Raw genomic sequence first — 14452 nt, 5'->3', positions numbered from 1 at the left:
ATAGACAGGCTAATATTTCAGCAAGTAGAAAAGCTGGTGAGACATCCACCTGTCCTTTTGCACTACAGGTAAACACCCAATATTTTCCCTTGCTAGCTGCTAGGCCAACAGATTGATGCCTCACGAGAATTGTAAAATCTCTTCTACCTTCTTTACATAGAAAAAGGAATGTTTGGTTATATGTTACAAATTGATTTTCTGAATTAACTTTATTTTGATAATGATCATTTGTGATGATTGTTGTAAAAAGCACATCTACATGATCAGATTGGTATCATAGTACAGGAGGTAACTTCTTGAATCTCCAAATACAGGGCCTTCTCTCATGCACAGTGGCAGTGGGAGCCAAGCGCTGGAGTGCAGAGCACTATCGGAGCCAAATGATTTCCAACTTGCCAGCATAAATTTAGCCATAATATCATTCAACCAGCAGCAGAGCAGGGCATATTCAAAGGTAAGTAAGACCTGAACACCAATACTGGTGGCTTTCCAAATCCCATTGACACTGATGATGGCAAACTATTCCTACCACTGAAACCAATGGTGGGGCACCATTCCTCTAACTGACCGCTGATGTTGGGGCATTTTTCTACTCCTACTGACCACTAGCACCTGAGAATTTTTCCAGTGACCACTACCAAGGGGACTATTTTACACTCATTGACACAGGGTTATTATTACTCTGTTACCTCTGATGCCAGGGTATATTCTTTAATATCACTGACCTCTGATGCCAGGGTATTTTTTACTTTCACTGAAACATGATGCCAGGATATTAGTTACTCTAAGTAGCCATATGTTGACCTACTAACAGTCAGACAGACAGTAAACTGATGCTTGTTTAAAAAGTTTGAGGATTTGAAATGTCATGTCTGACTATCCCCAGGCCAACTGATCTTTAGAGTAGTCCTTGATGGTTGCCTCTGTCCACTTTTTAAGTTTATGTCAATGCAAGGGGCGATGAGGAGTAGAGAACATTGACAGATGGGACAGGGATCTGTCGACTGCCAGAAGACATCTTGCCAACCCTAAACATGAGTGTTTCATCCCACACTGGATGAAAAGCAGTTTGTATTTAATATTTATTATAGGCAAAATTAAAACATAACCATAATTACATATATAACATTTAAATAACTGTTACTGCGTGAACACATTTCAGTGTTAGTATGTTAATCCAGAAGATTGTAATATTTTTAAAACATAAAGAAAACTTTGCACAATACGGAAATAAATGTTCTTAACACCTGTAGATGTCACCAGTTTATTCCAAAGAAATAAGCTATATTTATGTCAGCAATATCCATAAAATTCCTTTACACCTCGATCACAACTTGGCATGCGATATGCATTCCATGCGACTTGCAAATCATGTGCCAGGTTGCACCCTATTGTCTGCTATTAGATCGGTCATATCGGTGCGGTTCCTACTTAGTCTGAGCCGCACCGATTTCTAAAGTACTACATGCACTACTTTTGGTGCGATTTGCATAGACATCTGTGTCAGATGTCTTGCAAATCGCACCTGAAATCGGCAAGTCACCTGACTTTGAAATTGTGCGACTTCACTGTAAGTCGCACGATTTCAAAATCGGGTGTGATGTGACCGCAGGCTTAGACTTCTAATTTATCTGCAACATAAAAAACTACAACAACCTAGCAGGATTCATGAAGTAATAAAGGCCAAACTGTGTAGCAAATATAAATATTTCTCTGAATATGTGAACAAGCTAAGAAGCTATCTTATAATAAACATTAAAATTTTGATATAAATGTTGATTGTATTATTTTACTGCAACTATTAAATAATTTTAGTCCAATTACTTAACCCTATGAATCAGCACTCTCATATGCAAAACAATGTGATAGGACAATAAACGTAACTCAGCTAACTTATAAATACTTCCAACATGACAAAGTAAATCAAATACCAAACAAATATGTTAATCTTTAACTACTAAATATCACATTTAAGCTATATACAGTACATTTATATAGTTACTGATGCAAAGGTTTTGTGCATGCATGCTGAGATTTTGAACTACAGACACAGCCAATACTTGTGCCTTATGAAATATTAAAGTATGCTTTGTTAAAAAAATAAAAAAAAAATATATATATCCTCTTTCTTGTCCAGTCCTAGAACTGTTAGACATTAGCATAACTTGTATAAATCATAACAATTCACTAAGTATGGATAAAACATCTTTCCTATCATAATCCAATCACTTCCGCTCATGAGAGCTTTTGTCCTGGTTACCACAATAATGCATTTACTGTAACTAACAAGCATCATTTCCTGATTAACATGCTTCCATCGCTGTACAGGAATGTAGGTCTTATAGAGGTCAGGGTCATCTTTGCAATTCATCTGTGTCCTGATACTAGGGTAGCTGTAAAGTGTGCTCGCTGTGTAAAGGATCTGGAGAACCAATCATTTGGGCTTTGAGCTTTGAAAAAAACACAGGAAGTCAGACTGAGTACAGCTCCTAATACCAGCGCATAATATGATGTTATATCATTATTTCACAGCTAAGCCAAGCTGACTTCAAAAACATTGCATGTATCTTTATGGTTTATTGTAACCTTACTTATATTTAAACACTAAGAGCATTAATCTGTTTCTTCAAGGGCAAAATTGAGATGATGAGATCCATCCTCAGGAAATGAAGTGGAGACACAGGCTATAGAAATAAAAATGGGACAGAAAATAGATATACGGGTCACTTGTATTAACCAGTTCATGTCCAAGCGTCCATCTGGTTAGAATGCTTTTGTGGTTTACAATCCCTGTCTTCCTATAGTAGCAAGCATGCCAACACTGCAATGCATGATCATATTATGCTGCCACACATATCCGTGTAAAAGGGCACATGCATACCACTGATTTTGATTTCACACTGGTGGATGGTGGAAGCACTGTTTTTTTTGGGGGGGGAGAAATCATTATACCTATGTTTTTTTCTGGGATAAAATTACTTTATGCATATATTTTTTGTGGACACTAACATAATATTTTTTGGCACTTTATTTAAATTGATTATTTTCACTACAATTTTATTTGTAACGTACTGAATGAGTTGTTTGATTATGGCTGTTTATTTATTTATATTTTTTGTATGTTGGTGTATTACACTGGTGCACAGCAGCAAATTTTCTATACTGAAAGAGTCTCTTTGTGCGCTGGGGTTCTGTGTTACAGTATACCACTGTGCTTATGAAAATGCTGAGGAATATACTAAAACTCAACAATTAGTGGAAGCACAGCCTGATGCTGAAAAAACTGCTACATTTCATTATTATTCCATGTTTCAGGTTCCAATTTAGTGCTATATTTTTAATGTTAAAGTTGAATTCCAGGAATGCATAATTTTACATTGGACCCATATAAGTACGCATGTGTCATACCTTGGTAGATCCCTCTAGCAGCTGGAGATCATTGTAGTGGTGCTACTACAGTGATCTCAACTGGCCTCTGAGTTCTATGCCCAGTGACTGCCCTTTTTCCTAATGAACACAGGGGGCGCCACTCAGAGAACACTTTGCATCATGTTATCAATGAATGCAAAGTGTTCTGATTGGATGACGTGGTGAGTGTGACATCACCACTCTGCCTCTCTGCCATGTCCAAACCAAGAACGCATTGCATTCATTGGCAAAATGAATATACCTGAATGTCGCCTGCACTAAATGAGAGACCTCCTGCATTCACTAAGCAGCGGGGCAGCAGCATGGCAAGGGGCCTGGAATTAAGTGGCAATCACGTTATTAGCAGTGCCTACTACAGTGATTTTCAGCTTTCACTGGGATAGGCCAGGTATGACACATACATACTTACAAGCTTAACCAATGCAGCTATACCTGGAATTCAGTTTAAGTGCATGCTTGCTAAGTAATGTTTCAGGGTTACACTTCTAGGTATTTATTATCGCTCACAGAGATTACAGTATTCCCCTGGGAAATACCTTCATCTGTTTTTTTGTCCAGAAAGACAGAGCTATCTTTATTGAGGTATCATCCAAGTTCACTATTTATTTCCTGAACTGAGAGGCTGGCTCTGAAAACATAGTCATGTAAAGACCTTGGCTGTGTTCACAAATGTCTGACAGAGATCAGGTCCCTGCTGCAGACTCTTAACTTGGTTATGTTGCAGTCGGACCACTGGAAGAGAGCAGTCTGAGAAAAAGTTTTCTCCTGCCAGCAACAGACTGAGGACATCATCTCAGCTTTGGCAATGTCAATGGACTGAAGTTCAAGTTTTTAAATGATAAAAGGTAGCGCTTTTCAGAAATATGAAAATGTTGCTGGGAATTTTGACATGTCAGGTATGTATTCATGCAGACCTGTAAAGCTACTAAAAAGATCCACTTTAGCATCACCATTTTCATCATCTCCTCATACTTCCAGGCAAACAGACTGAGCACAAAATCATACCTTGCTGTACCAAAGCAAGGTGAGTTTTTGTTCTCCTAATTCACACTTTGCCTCCTGGAGAGCATCCTTGAACATGTGGGGGAGAGCCTCATCCATATCCGTTAACAAGTCAGTGTTCACACTTGCTATCCACTTTTAAAGCTGAGCCCTGGGAAGTAAATATGGTCAAAATACAAGAGTTATGTGTATTCTTACTTAAATCTTGGAGTACTTTTTGTGTGTCTTTCAGATCTGTGCCTAATCCAGTGTGAAACTGCCTCTGTGCAGGAGCTTCCTGTAATAAGACCACTCAGTTCTGCTTGTGCAGGGTGACTGGTCTTGTCTCTGCCCGCTCTGCTAGATTTCTGCAGGCAGCCTCTAATGGGTGGTGCTGCTTGGCCCCTCCCACAGCTCTGCTTTCAACACAAGATATGAACAGCACAATGGTACTTTTGCAAGGTGATATCTGGGTTTGCAAAAGCATTAGATGCTCAAAAAGTGGATGCATATCCTATGCAGCTCTTGAGGAATACATTCAAATAAAAGCTTTTGTGCCTTTAAATTCCAGTTATAAACATCAGAGCATAGAATCCTGCCACTAGAAATGCTACTCTTTTTAGTATCTATCCACCCTACATATAAAGTGAACTGTTACTCAAGTGTGATAAAGCTATCACCCTTTTACTATAAAAAAGGAAACAACTGTTTCTACTAATCTGTATAAATATATACCCTCTAATATAAACCCCCAATATTTTAGGTACCCTGTAGATCTTATCATTTATATTTATTATAAGTACATATAAGTACCCATTTACCAAATTAAATGTTTCAGAATTACTAGGACATGGGGGATCTAAATGCCAAATCATAACCTACAAGGTTTGCCATTACTCCTGAATTGTTACAGAAGTGGTTGCATTTCTTTTTTGGATTTTGTTTCTTTTTTACCAGAATTTTTTTCAAGAAGAAGGAATAGCCCCTCTACCCAAGACATACCACCCTGCCATAGCATCCAAGCACACCAGGCATAGGGGCTGGTACCTTCATGAATGAGGTTTGAGCCCCACTGGGCAGCTTAAAGCACTAGCCTAAAGTACTAGTCTGATGACAGCCACCAGAAGACTTCCTTCAGTGCCCCAGAAGAAAGTATTTCAATAGAGGGAGAATATATGCAACCCTTCTGACCCTCCCCCCCCCCCATCTACCATCTATCTCATTGTTCTTTCCTTTGAAACTGCTAATTATCAATCAGAAAGCTCTGAATAGACTGTGGATGAGCATCTAGCCATGCCAATAAGAGCTTATATGCCTACAAATTCTAGAGGATTATTCATGAGATCCCTGTTGAAGTACCAACCTGATGACACAAGCCACCAAGCTCTTTCACACTTTTGGTGTCTGAAGAGGGGTTAATTTTAGGGGTGTCAATGTGCCACCTACAGTATGTGCCCCCCCACCCACACAACACCATTGTGGGAACAGTTAAGTTCCTACCACCTAACTGTTGCTTTATTTGAAACCACTAATTACCTATCAAAGCGTGTTAACTAGCCTGTGAAGTCCCAGAATTTCACAAGCCAGTAAATGCAACCACCAAAAGATTCATTCAGTTGAGGCCTAGATGCTGCAATGTAAAGATAAAGGAGTGTTTGCCTATTACAACGAAAAATATAATTCCTATACAGACAAAAACCTTAGTTTTTTTTTTAACACACCTTTTATGTGTAATTGAAATTTATTAGAATTAGACTTCTAAGATTTACAAACTGCTCAGCTAATATTTGTTAACTGGTGCTGTAAGTATTCTTCTTGCTTAATAATGTTGACATAATTTTTAATACATTGTTATTATTCCTATTGTCATTATCATTATTTATTACTGTTATATTGTTTTACTTAAAAAAAATAATGGATGGTTGATTAGTTAGTTAGTTAGTCAGTGTTTATGAAGAAGATGTGTACACTTACGACCAGATAATGTTTGTACATTTATCCACGATGAGGATGTACCATATCCAGCATTAGTGCTAGCACTAACTTTAAATCTATACCATCTGTATTTTTTTAAGCCATATATTGTCTTCTCAACAGTATTATCTCCATACGAGTAGAAGTCCTTGCTTGTCTCAACACATTCACCATAGTTCCAGTCATAACAGTCAGTGGAAAGAAGCTGAACTGTGATTTTGTAGTTCTTTAAATACCCATTTGTCTGGTCTGGTCTATTCCACTGCAATGTGACACTTGTAGAGTCAATGCTTAAAAAAGTAACATGTCGTGGGGCACTAGGGACTAAAAGAAAGAAACCAGTAATAAAATACACAAAATACCTTCTGTATATACACAATGACAATATAGAACAGAACCCAACAATCCCCTAAACAAAACCAGCTGCAACAGTATATTGCTCTAACGAGCAGGGCCCTCTTTTTCCTTTTGTACCAAATTGTATTCTAACTATAATGTCTACCTTCATTTTGTAAAGTGCTGAGCAAACTGTTGGCGCTATATAAATCCTGTATATTAATAGTAATATTGATACAGACACCCACCTTTTGGAGCTAAGATAAAATAGTTTTTTTTTTACAATAACACGTTTACTTAATTTACTATATATAAGATGTATGCACAAACAATTGCTGATTGAAAATAATGATTGATAGGTCTATAACCCATTTCTCAGTCAGGATACAATCTGCATGGAGTTTGCATGTTCTTCCTGTGCTTGCACGAATTTCCTCTAGATATTTTGGTTTCCTTCCACATTTAAAAGACATACTGCTAGCTTAACTGGCTTGTGTCTAATGTGACCCTAGTATGTGTTTGTGTGTATGGTAAATAGGGGCATGGATTCTAATCTTTTTAAGGACAGAGACTGATTTGAATGTACAATCTGTAAAGTGCTGATTAAATTGTGAACTCTATATAAATGCCTGTGATAAATTAATAATGTAAAAATCGGTTACATAATCATGTCTAGCATCATAAGGAATACTGGATCATGGTCTGTCCAATGACAACACAATATGCTAGTACAAATTCCCTTCCAAGCTTATTTAGTAAGATGAGTTGCAATATGCAAAGGGCAATAACACAAAACAGCTAACCAGCATACTTTCACTGATCTGATATTAGTAATCTGCATCCTGATTCACTGATATAGGTACTGTAACTGCACCTTGCACATTACAATTGCTCTTTAAACTGCTTTACTAAATTAGCACTCAATGGTGGACTTCTAACTGGTGCATGAGCAGTTAAGAGATATGTTCAATTTCCCCAAAAAAATTTATGTGCACGCTAAGTCATATTTTTGTGATTAGATTTCAGATATATATCATATTGTGTAACCAGCATCCTTGCTAAGTCAACACAGTCATAAAATTAATTACAGAACAAACTTGCATTTGACTGGGGAAAATTATACAATAATTATGTTTTGCAATTATGCATGAAATACAGCATGGAAGCCAGTAAAGCTTCTTAATGTGAATATAATCAATCAAGCACTAGACACAGGAATAGGATATATCAAATATTAACATGTATAGATTTCTTTCATCAGATAGATGCATATATTATAAACAATACAACAATAACAAGATACTTTTGATGCACAGAACAGGAGCGTTTTATATACTGGTTTATAAAGGTGCACACAGCTCTTGTTATAGAGAAGGGGGTCTCCAAATTTTTCAGTAAAATATACTACCACATAGTATACTTTACAGATATATTTGCAGGCCTAAAAGATCCCAATCAGAGTTACTTCAGAGTCTCCATCAGAGTCTCCCTTACATCAAAGTCCCAGAGTCCCGTTACATAGGAGGTGGTTGAAGCAGAGATCATAGGTATATCAATCTGTGCATGTAAAAGATGTGGATTGATTTTAGTAGATTGACCCCACTCTGGTGTTGCTGAGTGATTAATAGAAAATTAGTTATTTTTAACTATTTGCCCTCTAGAAGATTTACCCCCTTCATGACCAGGCCATTTTTTGCTATTTGGTGCTGTGCTACTTTAACTGACAATTGCGCGGTCATGTAACACTGTACATAAATGAAAGCTATGTTATTTTTTTCACACAGCTTACTTTTGGTGGCATTTGATCTTCACTGGGTTTTTTTATTTTTTTGCATTATAAACAAAAGAGGACCAAAAGTTAAGGAAAAAAAACAATAACAATTTCTTCATAAATTTTGGCCGAAATGTATTCTGCTACATGTCTTCGGTAATATAAATCCTAAAAAGTGTATATTAATTGGTTTGCATGAAAATTATAGCATCTGCAAACAATGGTTATTATATTGGAATTTTTATTTAATTTTTTTTAAACTGCTACAGGGTGTTCGGCAAGTGGTTAAAGTATATCAAGCCAAAACTATGACATCTCTCCAAACTGAAGGAATTCAATTCTTGGGCAGTTGTCACTGGTATAGCTATCCTCATTGGAAAATGTCCCTTCTAATTTTGTACTAATTTCAGTTCCATTTGAAAATTTTGGATTTTTTCCCTACTTTTTGCCCTTGTGTTAGTTGTCACCAGGCTAAAAAGGAATTATTCCTAGTGGCAACATCAGTAAAAATTGACATGGATTCTAACCCTCACCATTCTAACCAAAACTAAAAGTTTTGGAGGAGATTTACTAAAACTGAAGCAATCTGGTGCAGCTGTGCATGGCAGCCAATCAGCTTCTATCTTCAACCTGTTCAGTTAAGGCCTGGCTATAAAACCTGGAAGCTAAATGGTTTCTGTGCAGAGTTGCCCCAGATTTTGCACTCTCCAAGTATAGTAAATAACCTTCTTTAAGTCTTCATTTTATGTTTCCAGGTCACAGCATTGGTAGCAACATTTTTGGTGGTTTGATAATGCAGACAACCATTTTAAATGGTCATGCCTACAGTGAGATTAGCATTTAGCATTCTATAATAAAATTATTCCAATCGCTAACAGACTTAAGAGAAAAAATGAATAAAAATACATTTATGTTCATTACTGAAGAACCGCATATCCAAGAATTATTTTTGCCTTTTTACCAGATTTCCAAAAATATTGATTTGTAATCATTAAGTTGGGCACTGAATTATCTACTTTCTATTCTATTATAGCATAAAAATGTCAACAATCATTATGTTAAAAATTAAGTCTCAAATCATGCATAAATTGGTAATTACATTTGTTTATGTAAGTTGTTTATATTTTTCAGATTACCGGATTCTTCTGGTTAAAAAAAATACCTTATATATCTTAAAATTTAAGAGAGTAGTATGTAGCACTAGTTTTGAGATATAATTTACCTCTACTGGGATAACATTATGCAACATTTCAACTTTACATGGGTATCAGTCTACAGTACATGTAAAATGGCAAGATGTACTTTGACACCTACCTTGCAGTTTATAAATATACACTGATTCTAAAAGTAAATTTGAGTGTTTGAGCATAATATTTCTAACATTTGAAGAGAATTCTATGAATAGACTTTTAAGCTAACATTGCTAAGGTGTTTTTAAATTTGCAGCCATTTTTGTCCTGGCCTTGCAACCTAGGAAATCTTTAACCTGGTACAGATAAGCAGGATGGGAATTCAGGCTTTTTAGACTTCACTGGATGAAGGCTTGCTTGCTCTGAGTCAATGACTTACAAGGATGTAGAGCTAGGACCAGGGTGGCACTTTGAAACATAAGTCAACAATGCCAGCCCCCACATTTCTATCCAAAATTTTATTTACATTTTTTTAATTTATATTTTTTAAATTTTATATTTTTTTATGTGGCTTTATTTACGAAAAAGGAGTTGTGCCAAATGTATTAGATTGTTTTATATTTATGAATAAATACCTCTGTTTAGAGTCATGGTAAATAAAACTTAAACAGCTTACACACAATGTTTTTTCTTGTAATTATTAGTGTGCCTTTCCAACACTAGCTCACTAATTCTCCATGAAACAAGAAAAGGCTGACACATTGTTATGTGCATATTTACACACACAGATCATGTGTATTAGATCACCAGCCTGCGGTTTTTGGCAGTTAATTGCACAAAGTTTTCCATTTACTGAAAGCAGCTAGCTCTGCTACATAACAGCTGCACTATTGCCTTTAACACCCCGCGATTCTATTTCAGAGAAAAAGTAGCCACTTCCCAGATGACCTCTCAATAGATATATGCTCATTATGAATAATACTATGAAGGCTTCCTGAAATAATTATAAGAAATGAGTAAATATGCAGTTCACTCAACACAAAAGTACACATGATCCACAATTCCTAATTATCTGGTATTCTGAAACTTTAGTCAGCCTCAGCCTTGAAACCCCTGGGGTCGTTTAAAGTTCTGTAGTTAAGTCTTCAGTAAAACGAATGTGAAAAGAAAACACTGTTTTTAGGCATAAAAGATAAGCAGCAATATGATATGATTAAAATTTAATGACACTAAGACAGGGCACAGCAGCTGTCGTGAATGGATTACTCTTTGTTGATATACAGTATAGAGTGCCAATCTGTTTGCTGCATCACGTAGTCATCCATGGTTGAGCAAAGAATGCCCTAGAACTAGAAGCAAAGCATCTATTATCATGACCTATGGTCCTATTAGGACTATGGTGCAGACTTTATTTTGTAATGAATGCACATTTATAAAATAAAGTGTATAAAATTCAAGAACAAAAACATATTATACTGCAGCTTATCAGTCCTTAGATGAAGTGGTTACATTAGTTTTCTTTTTTTAGACTTTTTTTTTCACTTAATAATCCTGTAAGTGACACCCTAGGACAGAAATGTTTTACAGACCATCTCTCCTCTCCTCATCCCTGTGAAGTTAACCAGGGTTGCTTAGACAGCTTGAGACGACATTGCAGAGTGGACATGACATACTGTAGGACAGCACTAGAATTCTGGCAGAATCAACATGTATTTCTTAGCACTTGTTAAACATATAAAACAAAATGTTTTCAATGATAGATTTAACAGAATGAAAGAGCACAAATAAGAGAAGTTCATTATTAGGGTTATGTAAACTTGACCTAATAAGAGTAAGATGTATTCATACTACTTTATAACTGCATTGTTTGCATATTGATATTAATGTAACAGGTTCACTTTAATGTAGGGAGCCTGAGGAGCATGTACTCCCTCACTGCCCCAATCCACTGCCAAGCCACCCACAGGTACTATGTAAACTATTACTCTCTATGTCATGGTTTCTCAGCTAGGGTTCCTCCAGATGTAGCTAGGGGTTCCTTGAAAAATTGAGCACTTTCTGCATCTCAGATAATTTGTCATTGACAGTGCTCATCTTTTTAGCTTTCTGTAAGGGAGTAATCTTTCCAAATTACCACAAGTATAAATAGCATTCTTCCCACTGACCATCACACTAAAGTATCGTAATTTGTATTTCAAGTAACTTTTAGCAGGGGTTCCCTGTGACTGGAAAGTTATTTCCAGGGTTACTCTACGTTAAGAAAGGTTGCTCTAAGAAGACACAGGCCTGCATTTACAATAATAACATCTGTAGGCTTGTAGGGCAAAAAGGCAGCACCAAGCCTCAAAATAAGTTGTGATATTGACGGCGCTATATAAGTACCTGTAATAAATAAATAAATAATATCATTATCCTTATTTTGTTTGTCACATCTGACCATCTCTGGCCATCTCTGGCTAAATTCAGCAAGAGTTGTGTAGAGGGAAGAGAGTGCAGGGCATAGTAAGACAATTCAGAAGGCTCTTTAAAGTTAAACAAACATGAAATCAACTCTACTTTCCCTTGCATGGTAGAATGTATGACTGAAGAGTAATTTTGAATTTTAACAGACCACGTTCCGCTTTTAATAGCTAACTCTAGCATCACATGATTTACATCAGAGATTTACAAAATGGCATCATCATTTTGGTTTGCACAGGGCAGCATGGTGTAAATATGGACAACAACAGTGTTTGCTCCTTCTGGACACTAGGGCACCAAATTCAGAAAACAGAAGGAATGGTATATGTCCCCCATACCTGGAGATATCTCTCTAGGATCCAGCAATGGATTTCCATGGGGGGGACTGTAGGGAAGATGCAAAAATACTCCTTATGGTTCCTATCGTAAAATAAACCTGTTTTAAACAACAATCTGAATTGAGCTAGAATGTACTAATATGCCATAAATCTCATTGCATGCAGCGAAAACTGCCATCTGAAAAATTCCTGTCACTGCAGGGAAGCTTCTTTCAAATATATGCTGCTTTACCTGAAAAACAATTTGCAATTTAGGTCAGCTATTCATTTGACTTCATGCACCTCTGCCACATGCATTGCCAAAAAGACCTTAGCAACTCCTAGTCCAGCTTTCTGGATCAACTCATTGTTCATTGAACAGGGCTAATGATTCTGATTCAATGTCCACTGAGCAGACTGGAGGAGAGGAGGTGACTTAGAAAGGCATATGTGACCTATATCGCTATGCAATTTGGTAGGATAACATAAATGACCAAAAAGGTTGTTCAGACATGCATATTCTTTGTACATTATGAAACCGTTAGGTTAACATGGACACGTTATTGGCTATCTATCAGTGAGATCCTGACAGGTCCTGAAGATTACAGCAGAAATGTGATGATACCACAAATAGGGGCAGTGACAATGTAGCAGTAGGCCCAGACTGCAGCACTAGATCACCAGTCTCTACTAGTGCAAGAAATGATGGAAAGGCATTAGTGGAATCAAGTAAGAAAAGGAATTTTAGGGCTTGTTTTATACAGAAAATAGTAATTTGGTAGGAAAAGGGTAGGCGGCAAAGATAGAGGGGACATTTATTTGACTAGAGATGGACACTTAGAGGTTTGCATATCAGTTTATGCTAAGCCAAATTCATTAAAACAACTGCTTTTTACCTACATATTAACAAGACCCAACTCATAGCTTGGTATATGAGAGATCTTGTTTACAGCAGATTGGTCTTTTGAAGGAACCCATTCAGTTGACTTAAATGGATAAAAGGTAGGTAAAAAAAATACAAAAATCACCTACTGCATTTTTCTACTGGAATGTAATAAAATTCATTGGTTTGAGCTGATTCTGCACACAATTAATTTTATAGTGTTTTTTTCCCCTCAAGCATTTTGTTTGCCCTGGAAAATGCAGAAAAACACATAACACCACATCTGATGTTTATGAGCCCTAACCTGATAAAGTTTTACTGAAATTAGGCAGTGGCATTCTGAAAACCAGTACAAGATTTAAATTAAGGTGTATTTAGAGCCAATACTTTTTTCAGTTTTGGATAGAACATAGAAGGGTTAGATCCCCTGTTTTTTTTATTGGTGTTTATGTTTCACCTTTTGTATTGGCCCTGGTGCCCATTGTTACCGGTACAAAAAATGATGGGAAATCCAAAAATTCTTGAGTATTCAAAGAAAAAAAGTGGTTGAGGAAAGCTTTGAAAATAAAGCTGTTCTGGTGAGAACTCTCCTCATTTTGGAGAGATCGCCTATTAATTTCTGGTGTGTGTCTGGGAAAGCAAGTGAATTAAAAATTCCCTGACAGTACACGGAGAGAAAAACAAGATCTGACAGTGATTTTAATTATTCCCTACTCTGTACAAAATGTTTAAAAAATCTAAAAGAAAGAGAAACTATTTTGTGACAGATTCACAAGTATATCAGTTATCAAGCCATCATCAATAGAAATGAAATTTCAGTTAAAGGTAATATTGCTGAATTGAACTTTGTGGCACACAATGCACATGGTTTAATTGATTACTACAATGCTTACCTTAAAATGATCAGTGAGTTTACTTTAACATTTTTAAATGTTTGCTCTTCCATATTTTTGTTATTGCAGTAAACATAGAGATTTGTGGATTAGCCACTAGAGGCAGGGTAGATTAGCCATTGCAATGACTACAAGATAGCCACTGCAATGTCACTGTCCTGATGCTCAACAATTGATGAGATAAGATATCACCAACATATTGTACACAAATACATTGGCACCATGAGTAAAGTCAGCAATATACGGATCAAAATTTGGCTGGTTAAGCAGAGACTGGC

The 14452-nt window shown here is 36.5% G+C and overlaps 1 protein-coding gene across 1 annotated transcript in view; it reads right to left on the bottom strand.

The window, feature by feature from the left end:
• Positions 1-14452, bottom strand: part of PTPRQ (protein tyrosine phosphatase receptor type Q) — a 221273-nt gene that overhangs the window by 116439 nt on the left and 90382 nt on the right. Inside the window, exon 19 of the mRNA XM_089652140.1 lies at positions 6385-6708. Coding sequence (XP_089508266.1) covers positions 6385-6708 — 324 coding nt within the window. The remainder of the gene's footprint in view (positions 1-6384; positions 6709-14452) is intronic.

The sequence above is a fragment of the Staurois parvus genome, unplaced genomic scaffold, assembly GCF_062004578.1.
Source record: "Staurois parvus isolate SC_StPar_1 unplaced genomic scaffold, SC_StPar_1.0 ptg000025l, whole genome shotgun sequence".
NCBI classification, from domain to species: Eukaryota; Metazoa; Chordata; class Amphibia; order Anura; family Ranidae; genus Staurois; species Staurois parvus.
Note: the sequence above shows the minus strand (reverse complement) of the source record. Positions and strands in the feature narration are given on the sequence as shown.